This window comes from Carcharhinus amblyrhynchos, chromosome 15, assembly GCF_965287045.1.
Source record: "Carcharhinus amblyrhynchos chromosome 15, sCarAmb.v2.hapA, whole genome shotgun sequence".
NCBI classification, from domain to species: Eukaryota; Metazoa; Chordata; class Chondrichthyes; order Carcharhiniformes; family Carcharhinidae; genus Carcharhinus; species Carcharhinus amblyrhynchos.
The window spans coordinates 56714753-56734892 of record NC_137338.1 but is presented as its reverse complement, the minus strand read 5'-3'; the positions used below and the strand labels follow the sequence as shown (position 1 = coordinate 56734892).

At 41.5% G+C, this 20140-nt stretch overlaps 1 protein-coding gene across 5 annotated transcripts in view; it reads left to right on the top strand.

The window, feature by feature from the left end:
- Positions 1 to 18755, top strand: part of gtpbp8 (GTP binding protein 8) — a 33730-nt gene extending 14975 nt beyond the window's left edge. For all 5 annotated transcript variants that reach the window (XM_080203295.1, XM_080203296.1, XM_080203299.1 and 2 more), the window contains exons 6-8: positions 3821 to 3920; positions 10583 to 10701; positions 17801 to 18755. In XM_080203295.1, the coding sequence (XP_080059421.1) occupies positions 3821 to 3920; positions 10583 to 10701; positions 17801 to 17924 (343 nt within the window). In that variant the 3' untranslated portion in view covers positions 17925 to 18755. The remainder of the gene's footprint in view (positions 1 to 3820; positions 3921 to 10582; positions 10702 to 17800) is intronic.
- Positions 18756 to 20140: the final 1385 nt, after the last annotated feature.

Sequence of the window (20140 nt, the reverse complement as noted above, 5' to 3'; positions counted from 1 at the left end):
ACAACATCAGGTTAAAGTCCAACAGCTTTATTTGGTAGTACACGCCACTAGCTTTTGGAACACTGTTCCTTCATCAGGTGAGTGGGGAGTTCCGATCCCAAACAGGGCATATAAAGACACACGCAGTTTACAGAATACTGATTAGAATGCGAGTCTTTAAGACTTGAATAGCAGATTAGCTGTAAAGATTGCATTCTAATCAGTATTCTGTAAACTGTGTGTGTGCCTTTAAATGCCCTGTTTGGGATCAGAACTCTCCACACACCTGACGAAGAAACAATGTTCCGAAAGCTAGTGGTGTTTACTACCAAATAAACCTTTTGGACTGCAACCTGGTGTTGTGAGACTTCTTACTGAACAAAATGGGAACGGTGATTAACAGTGATCTAACATTTTTGAAGTTAGTGTTGAGTTCAGAAGGCAGTGAAGCACCAGATTGATGAATGAGGTGCTGTTCCACACGGTTATGCTGAACTTCATTAGAGTGCAAACAACAAAGAAAATTACAGCACAGGAACAGGCCCTTTGGCCCTCCAAGCCTGCACCGACCAAGCTGCCAGACTTAACTAAAACCTCCTACGCTTCCAGGGACCATATCCCTCTATTCCCATCTCATTCTTGTACTTGTCAAGACGTCCCTTAAAACTCACTACTGTATCCGCTTCCACTACCTCCCCCAGCAACGAGTTCCAGGCACCCACCACTCTCCATGTAAAAAATCTGCCTCGTATTTTTCTTTTAAAACTTGCCCCTCGCACCTTAAACCTATGCCTCCTAGTAATTGACTCTTCCACCCTGGGAAAAGCTTCTGACTATCCACTCAGTCCATGCTTCTCATAATCTTATAGACTTCTATCAGGTCTCCCATCAACCTCCGTCGCTCCAGTGAGAACAAACCAAGTTTCTCCAGCCTCTCCTCATAGCTAATGCCCTTCATACCAGGCAACATTCTGGTAAATCTTTTCTATACCTTCTCCAAGGCCTCCACATTCTTCTGGTAGTGTGGCATCCAGAATGGAACACTATATTCGAAGTGTGGCCTCACAAAGGTTCTATAAAGCGTCAACATGACTTGTCAATTTTTAAACTCAGTACCCTGGCTGATGAAGGCAAGCCTGCCCTATGCCTTCTTGACCATCTTCTCCACCTGCATTGCCACTTTCAGTGACCTGTGTACCTGTACACCCAGATCCCTTTGCCTATCAATACTCCTAAGGGTTCTGTCATTTACTGTATATTTCCTATCTGTATTAAACCTTCCAAAATGCATTACCTCACATTTGTCCGGATTAAACTCCATCTGCCATCTCTCTGCCCAAGTTCCCAACTGATCTATATCCGGCTGTGTCCTCTGATGGTCCTGATCGCTATCCGCAAATCCACCAACCTTTGTGTCATCTGCAAACTTACTAATCAATCCAGTTACATTTTCCTCCAATCGTTTATATATATTTCAAACAGCAAAGGTCCCAGCACTGATCCCTGTGGAGCACCACTTGTAAGAGGTCTCACAACACCTGGTTAAAGTCCAACCAATTTATTTGACAGTAAACTCACAAGCTTTTGGGGTTTGCCCCTTCGTCAGGTGAATGCAGAATTTACCCCAGTCCAACATCGGCATCTCCACATCATGAGCACCACTTGTCACAGCCCTCCTTTCAGAAACGCATCTTTCCACTGCTACCGTCTGTCTTCTTTGACAGAGCCAGTTTTGTATCCACCTTGCTAGTTCACCTCTGATCCCATGTGACTTCACTTTCTGACCAGTCTGCCATGAGGGACCTTGTCAAAGTCCATGTGGACAATATCCACTGCCCTACCCTCATCAATCATCTTCATCACTTCCTCGAAAAACTCTATCAAGTTTGTGAGATATGACCTCCTTCACAAAACCATGTTGCCTCTCACTAATATGTCCATTTCTTTCCAGGTGGGAATAAATGCTGTCTCAAAGAATCCTCTCCAATAATTTACCTACCACTGATGTAAGGCTCACCAGCCTGTAATTACCTGGAATATTCTTGCTATCCTTCTTAAACAAAGGAACAACATTGACTATTCTCCAATTCTCTGGGACCTCCCCTGTAGCCAGTGAGGATACAAAGATTTCTCTTGAGGCCCCAGCAATTTCCTCCTTTGCCTCTGTGTTCTGGGGTATATTCCATCAGGCCCTTGAGACTTGCCTACTTCGATGTTTCTCAAGACCCCCAGTACATTCTTTTTGATCTCAACATGACTCAAGCTATCTATACATCCTTTCCCAGACTCATCATCCACCAAGTCCTTCTCTGGTGAATACTGACGCAAAGTACTCATTTACTACCATGTCCATTTCCTCTGGCTCCACACATAGATTCCCTCCCTTGTTCTCGAGTGGGCCACCCCTCTCCCTGGCTACCCTCTTGCTTGTTATATATGTGTAAAAAGCCTTGGGATTTTCCTTAATCCTGCTGGCCAATGCTTTTTCATGACCTCTTTCAGCTCTTCTTACTACTTGCTTAAGTTTCTTTCTACTTTCCTTGTATTGCCCACTTGCTTTGTGTTTTCCCAGCCTCCTAGTTTTGACAAATGCTTCCTTTTTCTCTTTGACTTGGCTCATAATATGTCTTGTTATCCAATGTTCCCAAACCTTGCCATACATATCCTTCATCTTTACAGGAATGTGCCGGTTCTGAATCCCTATCAACTTGCACGTGAAAGCCTCCCGCATGCCAAATGTTGATTTGCCCTCAAGCATCTGCGTCCAATCTACATTCTTCAGTTCCTGCCTAATATTGTTGTAATTAGCCTTCCCCCAATTTAGCATCTTAATTTGAAGGCTACACTTATCTTTATCCATCAGTAGTGCAGGAGTGGGGCAGACAATTAAAATGACTATCAACTAGAATCTCTGGATTACACTTGATTATATGGAGGTATTCCACCAAGTGATCATTTAGTTTGCATTTCATCTCACTAACGTAAAGGCTACCACATTGTGAGCAGTCAATACATGATACCAAATTGAAAGGAGTAAATTGTTATTTCATCTGGAAGGAGTGTTTAAGACTATGGATGATGGGAAGGGAAGAGCTGAAAGGGCTGGCATTGCATCTCCTACCTTTGCATTGGACTGTCCCATAGGATAGGGAGGAAATATTAGTGGTGATTCAAGAGTGGATGAGAATTTTGCAATGGAAATGGTCCCTTTAGAAATCTGAAAGGGGAGGGGAAGATGTGTTTTGTGATCGCACTGCAATGGAGGTGACACCAATGAAGGTTAACCCTCTGAATGTGGAGGCTGGTGGTGTGGATGGTGAGGATAAGGGGAACCTTGTCATGGTTACAGGAGGGAGGGTAAGGGGTAACATGATAGGCTAGTCAATCGCAGTGAAGAAGAACAGATGTGATCAAAGAAGATGAACTGGGAGAATGGAATAGAATTTGAAGGGAGAATGCTCCCAATGAGTAAAGGCTGATACCCATGAGTAAGAAATTGGTTGGAAGGTAGGAAGTATTGAACTTTTTTAACCAAAGGGTGATCAATATCATTCATACCCATGCAATAAATAACTGCTTAGTGTTTTTGGAAGTAAACCCATGAATTGACTGAGAAACAATCAGTTGGTGCGGTGCAGAGCTAGTAAAATCTCTTTGGTTGGATGAATTAAATTAGGCTGGCGTTTCTTATCTTGTGTTCTTGTTAGTTTTACTCTTCAGCTACCTAAGATGAGGAAATGTTTGTTTTTAACAGAAGTGGAAAAGAATGTTCCATGTTCCAGCATCTAAAATAAATTATTGAAGTGTGAAAAATTGAATAGATTATTTGTTTCTTCCATAGTTTAAAGAGAACTTTTTTACTATTGGATGCTTCAGTAGGAATCCAAGAAGCAGATCAAATAGCAATTGAGATGTGTGAGGAGTTTGGCATTCCTTATGTTGTAAGTAACATATCCCTGTTGTCTAATTATACTGATTGTTTTTCTCACTTCTCTCCCCATTGAATTTCATCACATGGCATTTACTTAACGCAAGAACAGATCAGTTTGAAATGGCTACTAGTTGATTACAAGTGCTGCAAGTTGGCTTTCCCTCCGCAATTAAACCCTTCCTTTTATTGTTAAACCTCCATTCTTAATCTCCTGAAATGGATTTGGCATGCCTGACAATTATTGGGAAATGTTACTCAATTGGGTGTCTCAATAACTTAGTAGGTTGTCATGTCACCTTTGGAACTCAAATCCAACCTGGACTGATGTTTTATCAAGTGTCTGTCCCTTCCTTGGGAGGAGGGAGTGCAATGGAATCTCACTATGCAGGGCTGTTGAGATGCCAAAAACATTTATCTCAATTTAATGTGAAGTTCAACCCTACGTATTTACATGTGTTTGATACAAAATTCATTCATTTCATATTTTCAAACAGCCAGCCACAATGCTACAGCAGTGGATATGCACCACATCTATATGTCTTGGTTCATTAACATGATCCAAGGGTTATGCCATAAGCATTCTCATCCTGAGGGAGTTCCAGATGCAACCCAATGTCAGCTTTTTTGGGATACCTGTGTATCTTGACGTACCATGGCCATGCTACAATCATAATTTTAGAAAGCAGTATCAAGAGACAACTTCCCTGTGTTAGTTAAATCTGAGCGATGGGTTTGAGCCCATATTAGTTGCAAATTTGACTGTGTTTATTGTGGCAGCCTTGGAAAACCATGCCTACAATGCATGATACAATGGGTCTCCATTGCCTTATTTACAATTTGGAAACCAGTGCTCTCATATCATGTCACCATCACATCATAGAATCCCTACAGTGCAGAAGGAGTTCATTCAGCCCATTCTAGTCTGCACCAACTCTCTGACAGAGTATCATACCCAGGCCTTCTCCAGCACCCTATTCCCATAAGCCAACACATTTACCATGGATAATCCATCTAATCTAGACATCTTTGGAAACAAAAGGACAATTTAGCATGGCCAATCCACCTAACATGCGCATCTTTGAACTGTGGAGGAAATTGGAGCATCCGGTGGAAACCACACAAACATGAGACAATGTGCAAACTGCACACAAACAGTCACCCAAAGCTGAAATTGAACCCAGGTCCCTGGTACTGTGAGGCAGCAGTGTTAACCATTGTGCCACCATGCCGTTCAATGCAAAAAGCAGGAGAATAAAATTCTGTGGGTGAAACCTTACCAAAAATCGGCAGAGTGTTTCTGGCGGGAAAATTGCGTGTTTGTCTCCAGATCTTACGACACTCTGCCAAAAAAAAATCAAGGGGGCTTGTTCCATACCATCTTACAGGAGTGGGCCTCAACACACTGACAAAATTTTGCTGCTCCATTTTTAAAGGGTGCCCCAATCAGAACTTGAAAAAACCTCACCAGCACCCAAGCACACTATGGAGGACTCAGGGGCTTCCCTCCCCATCCCGCTGGGAGTCAGCATTTCTCTAGTCTCCCCTTCTCCACTCCCTCTCCATCAACAGTCCACCCCCCGACCATCACCACATCTAAATGAATCTTTCCCCCATGAGGCACCTATCCTAAGGAGACTCTCATGACAGGTTCACATCCGGGTGGACTGTTGTAAATGGACCTGGCGTGATGGCATGCCAGCACCTTCTGACTATCCCATGAAGAGAAAGTGCTGGAGAGAATGCTTGCTAATGTATTAAAATGAGCTTCCTGCGGTCTCGCAGCATGTTCATGTCACTCCACCAGTGAGGGGCGGTAACATTGGAATTCAAAAACTCGCTGACACAAATCGCGCTCTCTGGATTGTAAGCATGTGCTGCCATTCCCACAGACGGAGAGTGTTGGGTCAAAATCATCCCTTACATTTTTTTTGGTTATAAAAGATTTCATTACAAACAAACATTATTGCAATAAAATTTTCAGTGATCCAAAAAGTATTTTAAAATTACAAAAATACTCATTCAATCAGGAGCAAAACAAATGTTTTTAAATTAAAATAGTGCTGAAAATAGCTTAATAAGTGAATTAGTCATTGCCTGTTCAGATGCCAACTATGTTTAAATAATTGATTCCTAGCAAGGTCTCTACGAATTGGTTAAAGGCAAATGGTTTTTGACTGACTAGATTGAGTTTTTTGATAAGGTAATGGAGAGGGTTGATATGAATTTCGAGAAGGTGTTTGTTGAAGTGGAACATGGGAGAATTGCCAACACAGTTCAAGGCCATGGAAGAAAAAGGATAGTGGCAATATGGATACAAAGTTGTCTGACTGACAGAAAAAGAAGTGGCTAATTGTTTTTTTTGGACTGGAAGGAGGTATATATTGGTGTTCCCCAGGTGCTGGTACTAGGACCAGTGCTTTTCTTGATGTATATGATCACCTCGATTCACACGGATCAATGTCAAAATTTACAAATAACACAAAACTTGGAAACATTGTGAACCTTAAGGAAGATAGTGATAGACTTCAAGAGGATGTTGACAGGCTTGTGGAATGGGCACACATGTGGAAGATAAAATTCAATGTAAACAATTGTGGAATAATACATTTGATAGGAAGAACAAAAGCAATATGAAAGGTACAATTCAAGGGGTTTCAGAACAGCGAGACCTGGGGATATTTGCAAAAACCATTGAAAGTGATAGGGCAGGTTGCGAGAAGTGGTTAAAAAAGCTGAGGGGTCCGGGCTTTATAGAAGGGACATAGAGGCCTATTTTCCCAATCTGCTCACCATGGGAATTGTAGAGGGCAAAGGGCGGACCATGGAAAGGTCGGATGACCTTGGGCAGAATTTTCTGGTTTCGTGGCTGGAAAATCCCACCCAGAAAGTACAAAAACACAGGTTTTGTAAGACCATAAGAATTAGGACACTCAGCCCAACGAGTCTGCTCTGCCATTCAATTATGGCAGCAGGGTATTTCATTGTCATCCTCCAACAATCCAATTACTTCAGATTCTTCCTTGAAGAAATTAGGACAAAAGGTTTCATAGCAATTTTGGCATCAGTAGCATTAACTTATCTCAATGTCACAACCACCTACATTTATAAGACCATAAGATATAGGAGCAGAATTAGGCCATCCAGTCCATTGAGTCTGCTCCACCACTCAATCATGACTGATACTTTTCTCATCCCCATTCTCCTGCCTTTTCCCCAGAACTCCAGATTCCCTCATTAATCAAGAACCTATCTATCTCTGTCTTAAAGACACTCAATGACCTGGCCTCCACAGTCTTCTACAGCCAAGATTCATCACACTCTGGCTGAAGAAATTCCTCCTCATTACTGTTTTAAAGGATTGTGCTCTCTCGTTGTAGTTTTTTCTACCAGTAGAAACATCCTCTCCACGTTCACTGTGTCCAGGCCTCACAGTATCCTGTGAGGTTCAATAAGATCCCCCTCATCCTTCTAAACTCCAGCAAGTACCAATCTAGAGTCCTCAATTATCCCTCATACAACAAGCTCTTCATTCCAGGGATCATTCTTATGAACCTCCTGTGGACCCTTTCCAAGGCCAGCACATCCTTCCTTAGATATGGGGTCCAAAACTGCTCACAGTACTCCAAATGGGATCTGACCAGAGCCTTATACAACCTCAGAAATACATCCGTACTCTTGTATTCTAGTCCTCTCAACATGAATGCTCATGCTGCATTTGCCTTCCTAACTGCTGACTGAACCTGCATGTTAACCTGAAGAGAATCTTGAACAATGACTTCCAAGTCCCTTTGTGTTTCTGATTTCCTGAACATTTTCCCATGTAGAAAATAGTCTATGTCTCAATTCCTTCTTCTAAAGTGCAAAACCTCACACTTTTCCACATTGTATTCCATTTGCCACTTCTTTGCCCACTCTCCTAACCTGTACAAGTCCTTCTGCAGCCCCTCTGCTTCCTCAATACCACCTGTCCCTCTACATATCTTTGTATCATCTGCAAACTTGGCAATAGTATCTTCCTCCAAATCGTTAACGTATATTGTGAAAAGTTGTGATCCGAGCACTGACCCCTGAGGTACACGACTAGTCACTGGCTGCCATCCTGAGAGACCCTTTTTTCCCCACTCCGTATCTTCTGCCAGTCAACCAATCCTCTATCCATGCCAGAATCTTACCTTTAACACTATGGGCACTTAAGTTATTTAACAGTCTCCTATGCAGCACCTTGTCACAGGCCTCTAGAAATTTAAATAAATCATGTCCGCTGCTTCTCCTTTATCTGACTTCCTTGTTATCTCCTCAAAGAACTCTAACAGGTTTGCCAGACATGACCTTCCCTTGACAAAGCCGTGCTGACTCAGTCCTATTTTATCATGCACTTGCAAGTATTCTGTGATCTGATTTTTTTAAATAATGGACTCTAAAATCTTGCCAATGACCGAAGTCAGGCTAACCGGCCTATAATTTCCCGTCTGCTGCCTCCCTCCCATCTCAAATAGCAGAGTTACATTTGCTATTTTCCAGTCCTCTGGTACCCTCCCTGCCGTAAAAAGTCTGACAACACCAGGTTTTAGTCCAACCTATTTATTTGATAATATACTCACATATAATATATTGGTGAGTATATTATCAAATAAATAGGTTGGACTAAAACCTGGTGTTGTCAGACTTTTTACTGTGTTTACGCCAGTCCAACGCCGGCATACCCACATCATGACCCTCCCTGCCTCCAGTGATTCCTGAAAGATCACTGCCAATGCCTCCACAATTTCCTCAGCTATCTCTTTTAGAACCTGGGATGTAGTTCATCCAGTCCAGGTGATTTATCCACTTTCAGACCTTTTCAGTTTCTCCAGAACCTTCTCCTTAGTGATAGCCACTACACTTGCCTGTGCCCCCTGACTATCCTAGAGCTCTGGCATCCTATTGGTGTCTTCCACTGTAAGACTGATGCACAGTAACTATTCAGTTCCTCAGCCATTGCTTTGTTTCCTATTATTACTTCCCCAGTCTCATTTTCCTCTGGTTCAATGGCTAGTTTTGCCCCTCTCTTATCGTTTATATATTGAAATAAACTCTTCGTATCTTCTTTTATATTACTAGCTAGCTTAGACTCATACTTCATCTTCTTCCCTGCCCCGCCCATTGCTTTTTTAGTTGTCTCTGCTTGCTTTTAAAGGCTTCCCAATCCTCTGGTTCCCACTAATCCTTGCCACTTTGTATGCTTTTTCTTTTGCTTTTATGCTGTCCTTAACTTCCTTTGTCAGCCATGGATGCCTTGCCCTCCTCTTAGCATCTTACCTCCTTCTTGGGATGAGTTTCTGTTGTGCCTCCTGAATAACTCTCAAAAACTCCTGCCATTGCTGTTCCACTGTCTTCCCTGCTAGGCTCCCTTTCCAATCAACCCTGGCCAGCTCTCCCCTCATGTCTTTATAGTTACCTTTATTTAATTGTAATACCATTACATCTGACTCTCAAACTGAGGTTTTGCCTGAACTTCAGTATTATGTCCAAATCAGAGCACTGGACTTTGGGAAGGTTGTAAAGGCTTTACAGAGGTTGCAAAAAAGATTTACAAGATGATGCAAGATATGGGGGATTTGCAGTTACGTGGATAGTTTGGTGAAGATGGGACCTAGAGATGAGAAGGTTCAGACAAGATCTGAAATTTTTTGTTCAACGTCATGAGGTGTCTAGACAAAGTAGATAGAAATAAATTGTTCCCGCTGATAGAATGGTCTAGAACCCGATGACACAGATTTAAGATGAATGGCAAAAGAGCCAAAGCTGACATGAGGAAAAACATTTTGATGCAACAAGTAGTTAGGATCTGGAGTGCAATGCCTGAGTGTGGTGGAGACAACTGAAGAGGAAAAAAATTGCAGTGCTATTGAGAAAGGGCAAGAGAGTGAGATTAGCTAAATTGCTCTTGAAAGCCAGCATGGATGCTAGAGGCTTAGCAGCTTCCTCTGTGCTGTAACCATGCTGTGATTCTAGTTAGGCCCTTTTAGATGTTCTGATGTTGCTAACAAATATTTATACTGTCATCACACCTATGCATAGGGTTAAATTTTAATCAATAGCCATAATCCTTGCTCTGAGCTTTTGTTAAGATCTCTGGTTATGAAGACCACTGTTGATTTGCATAATCTATTGAAACCAAATAGATTCTAAACTTTGAAACTCAATTTAGTTTTGAATCATTGTCTGAATTCTTTACACATAAGTCAAATCATGTATAAAGACATACAAGTGAATGAATTGTTTAAAAAGAAAAGCTAATTAAAAATGAATAAAATTTAAGTACAGCTTCTTATTGCTCTGCAGTTCAATTAAGAGTTCCATTGTCACTGTTAAGGGCCATTGAAGATAGGAAATTGAACAGTCAATATGTCTCAATGACATTGTTTGTGGATGAAGTCTGAACATGTAAACACCAGCTGTCAATATGCTTTCTGAATTTGACAAGCAACATAAAAATGCAGATTTGTTTTTACTTGTGCTATAAAATTGCAGACTTGTTTTGCAGGAAGTCATTAAAATAGACAAATTGGCAGACTGATGGGCACTTCAAGAAATCATTTTGCACATCATGTGAAATAATAATGATAGAGCTGGTAAAATTGCATCCTCAGAGTAATCAGTAATTGCCTACCTCTATTATGTTATCTACAGCTTGTATTAACAAAGATTGACAGATCTCAGCAGGGCAATCTGCTGAAGATAATTCTTGAGGTTCAAGAAGTGATAGAAAAACAGACTTCAGGCTGCTTTCCTCAGCCCTTCCTTGTGAGGTAAGTTATCTTTTCAAACTCCATGGGAAAGTTGCTAAGATCTTTTGGAGGGAAGAAATTGGGGTACAGAAATAAACAAAAAGTCTTACAACACCAGATTAAAGTCCAACAGGTTTATTTGGAATCCTGAGCATTTGGAGTGCTGTTCCTTCATCAGGTGAGTGGAGAAGTGGGTTCACAAGCAAGGCATTTATAGCTAGAGACTCAACCACTCAGCGACATCTCAAAGTTTCTATAACAAGTTTCTATATTGTGTGCTGTACCTTATTACTGTCTTCCTCAACCCTTCCATTGTCTCTAACTTGTCAGACTGCTTATCTCATCACTGAGGAGCAAAAATTTCCTCCAACTCAATATTAAGAAGACTGAAGGCATTGTCTTCAGTTGTGACCACAGCATCTGTTCCTTAACCAGTGACTCCATCCCTCTCCCTGACAAACTAAAGCTGAAACAGACTATTTGCAACCTTCGCTGTTATATTTGACCCCACACACATTCAAGCCACCGTGACAAATGTCTATTTCCATCTCCATGGCATTTCCCAACTCTACTCCTGGCCTGGCTTTTCTACTCATTTTTGCCATTGTTACCTCTGGGCTGAATTATTCTGATTTATCCCTGTCCGACTTATGTTTTACCTGCTGTAAACATAAATCATCTAAATCTCTGCTGCTCATGATTTATTGTGCACTCAGTCCTGTTCACCTATCACCCTGTGCTTGCTGACCTACATTGGCTCCAGCTTAAGCAATGTCTCAACTTTAAAATTTCCATCTTACTTTCAAATCTAACCTTATCATTTTGCTTCCTATCTCTGCAATCTATTCCAATTTCTAGATGCTTCCAGTATACTTGCGCTCCTTCAATTCTGGTCCCTTGGGCATCCTTTATATTAATTAGTTCAATGCTGATGGCCTTTTCTTCAGCTACTATGACTTGAGGTTCTGGAATTTTCCCTCCCTATCCTTCTCCACTTCTTCTTCCAAAGGATGATCCTTAAAATCAAAATCATTGGCCAAGCTTTTGGTCATCTGCCATTATATTGCCTTACATGGCTGTGTATCAGATTTTGTTTGATGTCCCTGTGAAGCACTTTGGAACGTTCTACTTTGTTAAAGGAGCTAAATAACTACAAGTTGTTGCTGAGGCTGAGATGAGGGATTGAGCTCTGTGGCTTATAGGAGAAATGTATTCGTATGAATAAAATACCAAGAATCACCATTCTTTGCTCATTGAAACCAACTTGGATCAATTGGATAGAGACCACTGGGGCTGTTAAATTTAGTGAAAGTCTAAACTTTGACTTGTTTGCCTCTGAGAAGTGCACTTTATTCTGTTAAACTTCCGAACGTAAAATTCAAAACATTGATTACGTGAATTTTCTATGCTGTTGACCAGGGATAGATCAAACAGATGTGTTTATAATATTCTTTAATTGATAAATTATGAGAACTAGCATGTAATTTTGGACTAAATATTTAATTTACAGATGGTTTCATTACACTCATTGACAGTTGGGGAGGAAGTATAGAATTTGGCTTAAAAAGATAATTAAGCTCTTCAGTTATTCATTCTTTAAAATAAACTTATCAAGGTCTCTGGAATCTTAAATATAGGTGTTAAAGTTGGAGAATGATGAACCATTTCTCTTCTGCCATTTTCAAAAGCAATACAGGGTCAAAAGTGGGGCATCTCATGGTGTACACTGCAGTTAGACTTTTCCTGAATCTTCCTACTTGAATATAATTTTCACCAGAACTTGCTGGAAGTGCAAGCTGAAATGACATGGAGGACAAGAGAGCACCTCAGGCCTTGACAAATAATTGAACCAACAGTGTGTCCCCTTATTCAATCATAAGAACATAAGAAATAGGAGCAGGAGTAGGCCATCTAGCCCTTCGAGCCTGCCCCGCCATTCAATAAGATCATGGCTGATCTGTTGTGGCTCAGTTCCACTTTCCCGCCCTCTCCCAATAACCCTTAATCCCCTCTCTTATCAAGAACCCATCAACCTGCTTCTTAAAAATATTTAGCGAGGCAGCCTCCACCACTTCAACGGGCAGAGAATTCCAGAGATTCACCACCCTTTGAGTGAAGAAGTTCCTCCTCAACTCCGTTCTAAACCGCCTCCCCTTTATCTTGAGGCTGTGCCCCCTAGTCCTACTGTCTTTTTTGAGCGGGAAGAGTCTCTCCACCTCTATCCTATCCATCCCATTCATCATCTTATACGTCTCAATGAGATCTCCCCTCATTCTTCTAAACTCTAACGAGTACAAGCCTAGTTTATTCAGCCTCTCCTCATAGCTCAATCCCCTCAACTCCGGTATCAGCCTAGTAAACCTCCTCTGCACTCCCTCCAGGGCCAAAATATCCTTGCGCAGGTGCGGCGCCCAAAACTGCACACAGTACTCCAGCTGCGGCCTCACCAATGCCCTATACAGCTGCAGCAAGACCTCCCTACTTTTATATTCAATCCCCCTCGCTATGAAGGCCAGCATCCCATTCGCCTTCCTGACCACCTGCTGCACCTGCAAGCTGGGTTTTTGCGACTCATGCACAAGGACCCCGAGGTCCCTCTGCACCGTCGCCTGCTGCAGTTTTTCGCCACGTAAGTAATAGTCCTTCCTACCATTCTTCCTACCAAAGTGGACCACCTCACACTTGCCAACATTAAATTCCATTTGCCATTTCCTGGCCCATTCGCCCAGCCTATCTAGATCCTTCTGCAGACTCTCCACACCCTCCGCACAATTTGCCTTTCCCCCAATCTTGGTGTCATCAGCAAATTTCGACACCCTGCACTCGGTTCCCTCCTCCAGATCATCTATATAAATGGTAAATAGCTGAGGCCCCAGCACCGACCCCTGGGGCACCCCACTAGTCACCAACCGCCAATCCGAATAGCACCCATTGACCCCCACTCTCTGCCTCCTATTTGACAACCAATCCTCTATCCACGCTAACACCCTACCCCCAACTCCATGTCCCCTGACCTTCTGCAATAACCTCTTGTGAGGTACCTTGTCAAACGCCTTCTGAAAATCCAGAAAGACCACATCCACCGGCTCTCCTCTATCCACTGCCCTAGACACATCCTCATAGAACTCCAGTAAATTTGTCAGACACGACTTCCCTTTAATGAAACCGTGTTGCGTCCGCCCTATCAAGCAATTCCCTTCAAGATGCCTCGCAATTTCCTCCTTAATGACGGATTCTAACATTTTACCTACCACAGACGTTAAACTAACCGGCCTATAATTCCCCGCCTTTTGCCTGGCACCCTTCTTAAACAACGGCGTAACATTAGCCGTTTTCCAATCTTCCGGCACTTTCCCGGAATCCAGCGACGTCTGGAAAATAACCACCAAGGCATCCACTATAACCTCCGCCATTTCTTTCAGAACCCTCGGATGCATTCCATCCGGTCCTGGGGACTTGTCCACAATCAGCCCCTCCAGTCTGTCGAGCACCACCTCTCTAGTGACAGTAATGTCATTAAGACCCTCCATTCCTACCACCTTTCCATCGCTAACACCCGGCAAATTATTCACGTCCTCCTCCGTGAAGACAGAAACAAAAAAGTTATTCAAGACCTTAGCCATATCCCCATCCCCTACCACTAGCTCCCCTTTCTCATCCTCTAAAGGACCAACGTTCACCCTAGCCAGCCTCTTCCTTTTTATATATTTATAAAAACTCTTGCTATCCTTTTTTATATTAAGTGCTAGCCCAGCCTCATAGCTTCTCCTACCCTCCTTTATCAACTTCTTTGTCAATCTTTGTTGACATTTAAACCTTTCCCAATCCTCTTCTCGCCCACTGCTCTTAGCTACTCTAAATTCCTCCGCTTTTAATTTAACACTTTCCTTCACCTCCTTCGTTATCCACGGCTTATTACCTCTCTTCCTACTGTCCTTTTTAACCATCGGAATAAATTTCTGCTGAGCACCAAGAAAGATCTCCTTAAAGATCCTCCACTGTTCCTCAGCAGACCTACCTTCCAATGCACTCCCCCAGTCCACATTTGCCAATTCTTCTCTCATCCTACCATACTCCCCTCTATTCAAACAAAGGACGCGTGTCCGGGAACCCACTTTCTCGTCCTCCATCTGCACCTGAAACTCCACCATACAATGATCACTCTCTCCAAGAGGATCCTTCACCGCAAGGTCCCTAATTCTACCCGCCTCATTACATAGCACCAGATCCAAGATAGCTCGCTCCCTTGTCGGCTCCAACACACACTGTTCAAGGAAATTATCCCGGCAGCATTCCAAGAACTCCTCCTCGAGCCCACCTCGTCCAACATGGGTCGACCAATCAATATGCAGATTGAAATCTCCCATAACTACTGCCGTCCCATTCCTGCACGCCGCACTTATTTGCGTGTTAACAGCCCGCCCCACCTCCAGATCATTATTCGGGGGCCTATAGACGACACCCACCAGCGTCTTCCTCCCTTTGCTGTTCCTAATCTCCACCCACAACGATTCCACGTTCTGCTCTTTGGCTCCGATATCATCCCTTGCTACCACCTTGATACTATCCTTAATCAGCAGAGCTACGCCACCCCCTCTTTCCTCCTGCCTATCAGATTTAAGAATTGGGGAAGAACCAGATGAACAGAAAGGCAGGTAAATTATAGTTGGTGAATAAGAAACAAATCAGGTTTAAAAGAATGAAGGAAAGATTGGATTAAGTGAGAGAAAAAATATCAAAGGAAAAGTAGGAAAACATAAGAACATAAGAAATAGGAGCAGGAGTGGGCCAACTAGCCCTTCGAGCCTGCCCCGCCATTCAATAAGATCATGGCTGATCTGTCGTGGCTCAGTTCCACATTCCCGCCCTCTCCCAATAACCCTTAATCCCCTCTCTCATCAAAAACCCATCAACCCGCGTCTTAAAAATATTTAGCGAGGCAGCCTCTACCACTTCAACGGGCAGAGAATTCCAGAGATTCACCACCCTTTGAGTGAAGAAGTTCCTCCTCAACTCTGTTCTAAACCGCCGCCCCTTTATCTTGATGCTATGCCCCCTAGTCCTACTATCCTTTCTGAGCGGGAAGAGTCTCTCCACCTCTATCCTATCCATCCCATTCATCATCTTATACGTCTCAATGAGATCTCCCCTCATTCTTCTAAACTCCAACGAGTACAAGCCCAATCTATTCAGCCTCTCCTCATAGCTCAACCCCCTCAACTCCGGCATCAGCCTAGTAAACCTCCTCTGCACTCCCTCCAAGGCTAAAATATCCTTGCGTAAGTACAGCGCCCAAAACTGCACACAGTACTCCAGCTGCGGCCTCACCAACGCCCTATACAGCCGCAGCAAGACCTCCCTACTTTTATATTCAATCTCCCTCGCGATGAAGGCCAGCATCCCAAACCAAACATCCCAAAACAAACTGAACTTAAGTATTTAAAACCTCAAGTTATTAAATTCAGAAATAAATTCCAACAACTTAAAATGTTTCCTTTTTGTGCTGGACAGTTGATTGGAATTATAATAACAGTTATATTATTAACTATGTGCCATAACTACCTGTGGTAAGTTTAAAGCATAATTAATATGTAAATCCAGCAATTTCTTATAATACAGAAGCTCGAGTGAGACCTATTTGTATTACCCAAATGGCATAAATCAATCAGCATGTTCTGGATATACACAATTCACAGCATATCTCTTCATTAAGGAACTTAACTTTGCTGATTTATAAATTAATAATGGTGTACAGTGTTAGTGCACCATTATTTTTATAGAAAGATTTGCCACAATGTCTTCACTATTCATATGAGTTAGATTCCTTTAAAAGATCAGGATAATATTCACATACAGATTACGTAAGAACACAAATTCTTTGGAGTGACAAACTACTTTGGTTATCATATATCTGCACTGCTGCAGGTTTTCTAGGTTTTGTTATGACTATTAGACAGCAGATCTTGCTCCAAACATGAATTAAAAAACGGAGGTGAAATGAAAGTGCCTGCCGTTGACCTTGGGAGTTCTATCAAAATTAAGGTCAATGGGAATTGGGAGGAAAACTCTCCCCTGGCCAAGTCACACCTAACACAAAGGGAAATACTTCTTTTTGTTCAAGATTAGCCTCAGCCTCGAGATGTCATCGAGAAACCAATTCAACCTGAATAGTTGGTATCAGGATCAAAGCCGTGGTGAAGAGGCACAGAAACCCAGATGATAACATCCAGTCAGCCACTGCTGTGTGTAGTGTCCTGTTCCTTCCACATCGACACTATAGTTAAGTGAGCCCACCAACGCCTGTACTTTCTTAGGGGGCTAAGAAAATTCACATGTCCATTACGACTCACACGAGTTTTTACAGATGCATCATAGAAAGCATCCTTTCAGATGTGACACAGCTTCATGTGGCTTCTGCTCTGACCAAGACCACAAGAAACTACAAAGGGCTGTGAATGTAGCCCAGTCCATCAAGCAAACCAGCCTTCCACCCATTTATTCAGTCTACATTTCCCGCTGGCTTGGAAAAAGTCAGCATAATCAATGTCCCCGGACATACTGTCTCTCACCTTCTTTTGTCGGGACAAAGACAACAAAAGTCTGAGAACGTGTACCAGCTGACTCAAGAACAGCTTCTTCCCTGCTGCCATCAGACTTTTGAATGGACCTATCGTCATATATTAAACTAATCTTTCTCTACCCTATCTGTAACTGCAAGACTATATTCTCCTTTCTGTCCTAACCTCCTTTCTGTCTCTTCAATGTACTCTATGAATGGTATGTTTTGTCTGTAACAGCTAGCAAGAAAAAATACTTTAATAAATCAAATCATATCAGTGGGAAATTATCTGGTCATTAATCAGTTCCTCCCCACGGAGAGTGGTTTGGATTTGGGAGTTTGGTATGTGGCTAAAAACATACCAAAGATCATTGGAGCATTAGTGATTTGGCTGGTTAGTGTGTCATCCATATATAGCTAATGTAAACTGCAGGTTTGAAACCCATAATATCAAGCTTCAGTCTAAAACCTTCAGAACTTGTCTTATGCAGATTTCTCTGGCAGCTTACAAAATTTAAGGAAATAATATTTAAAATAATGCTGTGTTATTTGTCCCTACAGTTCTTTGAACTATTCTGGGATTCACCTTCTGAGATGCTTCATAGCTCACACAACTGGGAGTCTTCAGATTAATGAGCATAATTCCAGTTCTTTAAGATCAATGGGAAATTCTACAAAGACATGAAAATCAATTTCAGGACAGCACTTTGAGTCTACAATATCAAATGCTGATTTTTATTGTACTGATTCATGGATGGAGACTACATGGAAATTAAAAGGCCATATGAAGTTTGACCTAATTATTGCTTATTCATGAGATATAATAGAATCTCTTTTTGTGTAATATCTGTGCAGACTGAATACATTCTGTTTAGAAAATAGGTCTAGTTTTGATTGATATTTAGGTAACATCAGTTGGTATTGTCCCTAAATTGACTTACAAGAACCTCATTCTGTTATAATTATTCAAACTCCTTTGTGGCATATTTTTGTAAAATACTTTTAAAGAATTCAAACAGCTGAAATGTTGAAAGCTTTTTTCCCAACAAATTGCCTTTTAATATGCATCAAGTAAGTGTGTTCACACAGAGAAAGACATGTACTTCCAGTGGCAGAATTTTTTTTAATGCACTCAATACATTCAAATGTAAAATAAGGTTATTCAAATGCTGAATATGGTAAAGCATCTTTGCAACTAATAGTTTTTTTTATGGTTATCATGTTATTTTAACTGACATTTTTCAGAATTATCCTGGTTTGTCTCTCCTTGCATACATGAGGATAACCTGAAAGTGACAGCAGCAAAAGAGGTTGCATTCGTTATCTTTTGAATATTCTGTTTTCCTTAGCTGATCAGCCAAACATTTACTTCAACTTTACAGCTGCAGTATATTCCATCTCATGTTTTTGTTTCTTATAGGAGTTGGTAAAAACATTATTGTTTTATATATTAATCAAGATAAATATGGTTACAATCCAACAATGAGTGCTAGTTTCAATTGAAACTTAATAAAAACAGGAGTGAAAATTGCTCATGGTGTTTCCTCATCTTTGCAGTGGGCATGAGATAGCAAACTGACAAGACATTGTCCACGACTAGATAACAGTCTTAATTTACTAAGATTTATGATGAAACCCATTGAAAACTTGACCAGATCTAACAAGATTCCAAGTACAGAACCCCAAGCAGGTTACATTAACTGACGATCTGCTTTTATTAAGTTGATTCACCACTGTGTTTATAAGACGAATCGGATTGATCTTGACTTTGTGCAGTAATGAATTGAAAACATCAATGAAAACAAAAAAGCAGCCCCACCCAAAGTAAAACACTGCACACATTACAGAAAGTGGCTCTCTGCCACTTTCTCGAGGGCAATTAGAGAGAAGCAAAAATTCTGTCCTTGGTCGTGATGCCCACATCCCGTAAACATATATAAAAAAAAAAGTGAACAACTGTAGGAAGCTCAACAGTGAGCAGTTTGTGCTGTCACCTATAATGGCTTAGCGTGTGTGTTGCCTCCTGACAGATGTAACAAAATTTGAATGGTACTTTTGGCTTTATGCTAGGGATCATAACGTCAGGTTATGGTTTTAATGAAACGAATGCTGAAAGCCTGTGAATGCATCAAAAAACTGTGGTTTATTTATGGATTAGTAATTATTTCATCCCCAAAACGGACCTGCTGCTGTTGACTGCATTCAACCATTCATCAGTTAAAATGGCAATGATGTTCATAATCGGACAGCATGAGATATTTCAAAATGTTGGATTTGTACACAGAACTGGATCTTCTAAGCAACAAAACAATGCATGGGACAGTGGTAACCTGTTACTTAAATGACTAGCAAACTCTTTTGTCAAAGTGTGGTACTAGCGCTGGTCACCCAAACAATGATGCTTAACATAAAGAAATGAAAGGAGACAGGTCCAATCACCCAGAATCAGATAATGGTCAAGTTTCAGTGTTACAGACAGGAGAGAAAAAAACTTAGCTTTTTTAGTCTCTCCCTGTCTGAACATAAACAGAGGAGTTTTTAAAAGTTGGTTTAAAAAAGGCTGTGTAGTGTCTCCCCAAACCCTCAGTTTGTGTGATCCAATTTAATAACTTGCATCAAACTCTCATTATGCCTAACACAGAATTAGTTTATTTACATTCAAATTCAAATAAATATATTTATTAGAGGAGGATAGAAAAGAAGGTTTACAACCTCTGCCAACAACAGTAAAAGAACCTCAGAAATGAATAGCTGTTCATGTGATTTCCAGTATCACCAAATACTAAAGTGTGGAAGAGGCCCTTCGACCCATCGAGTCTGCACCAACGCATGAAAGGTCATGACCTGAAACCTAATCCCACCTGCCAGCACTTGGCCAAAGCCTTTATTGTTATGGCATGC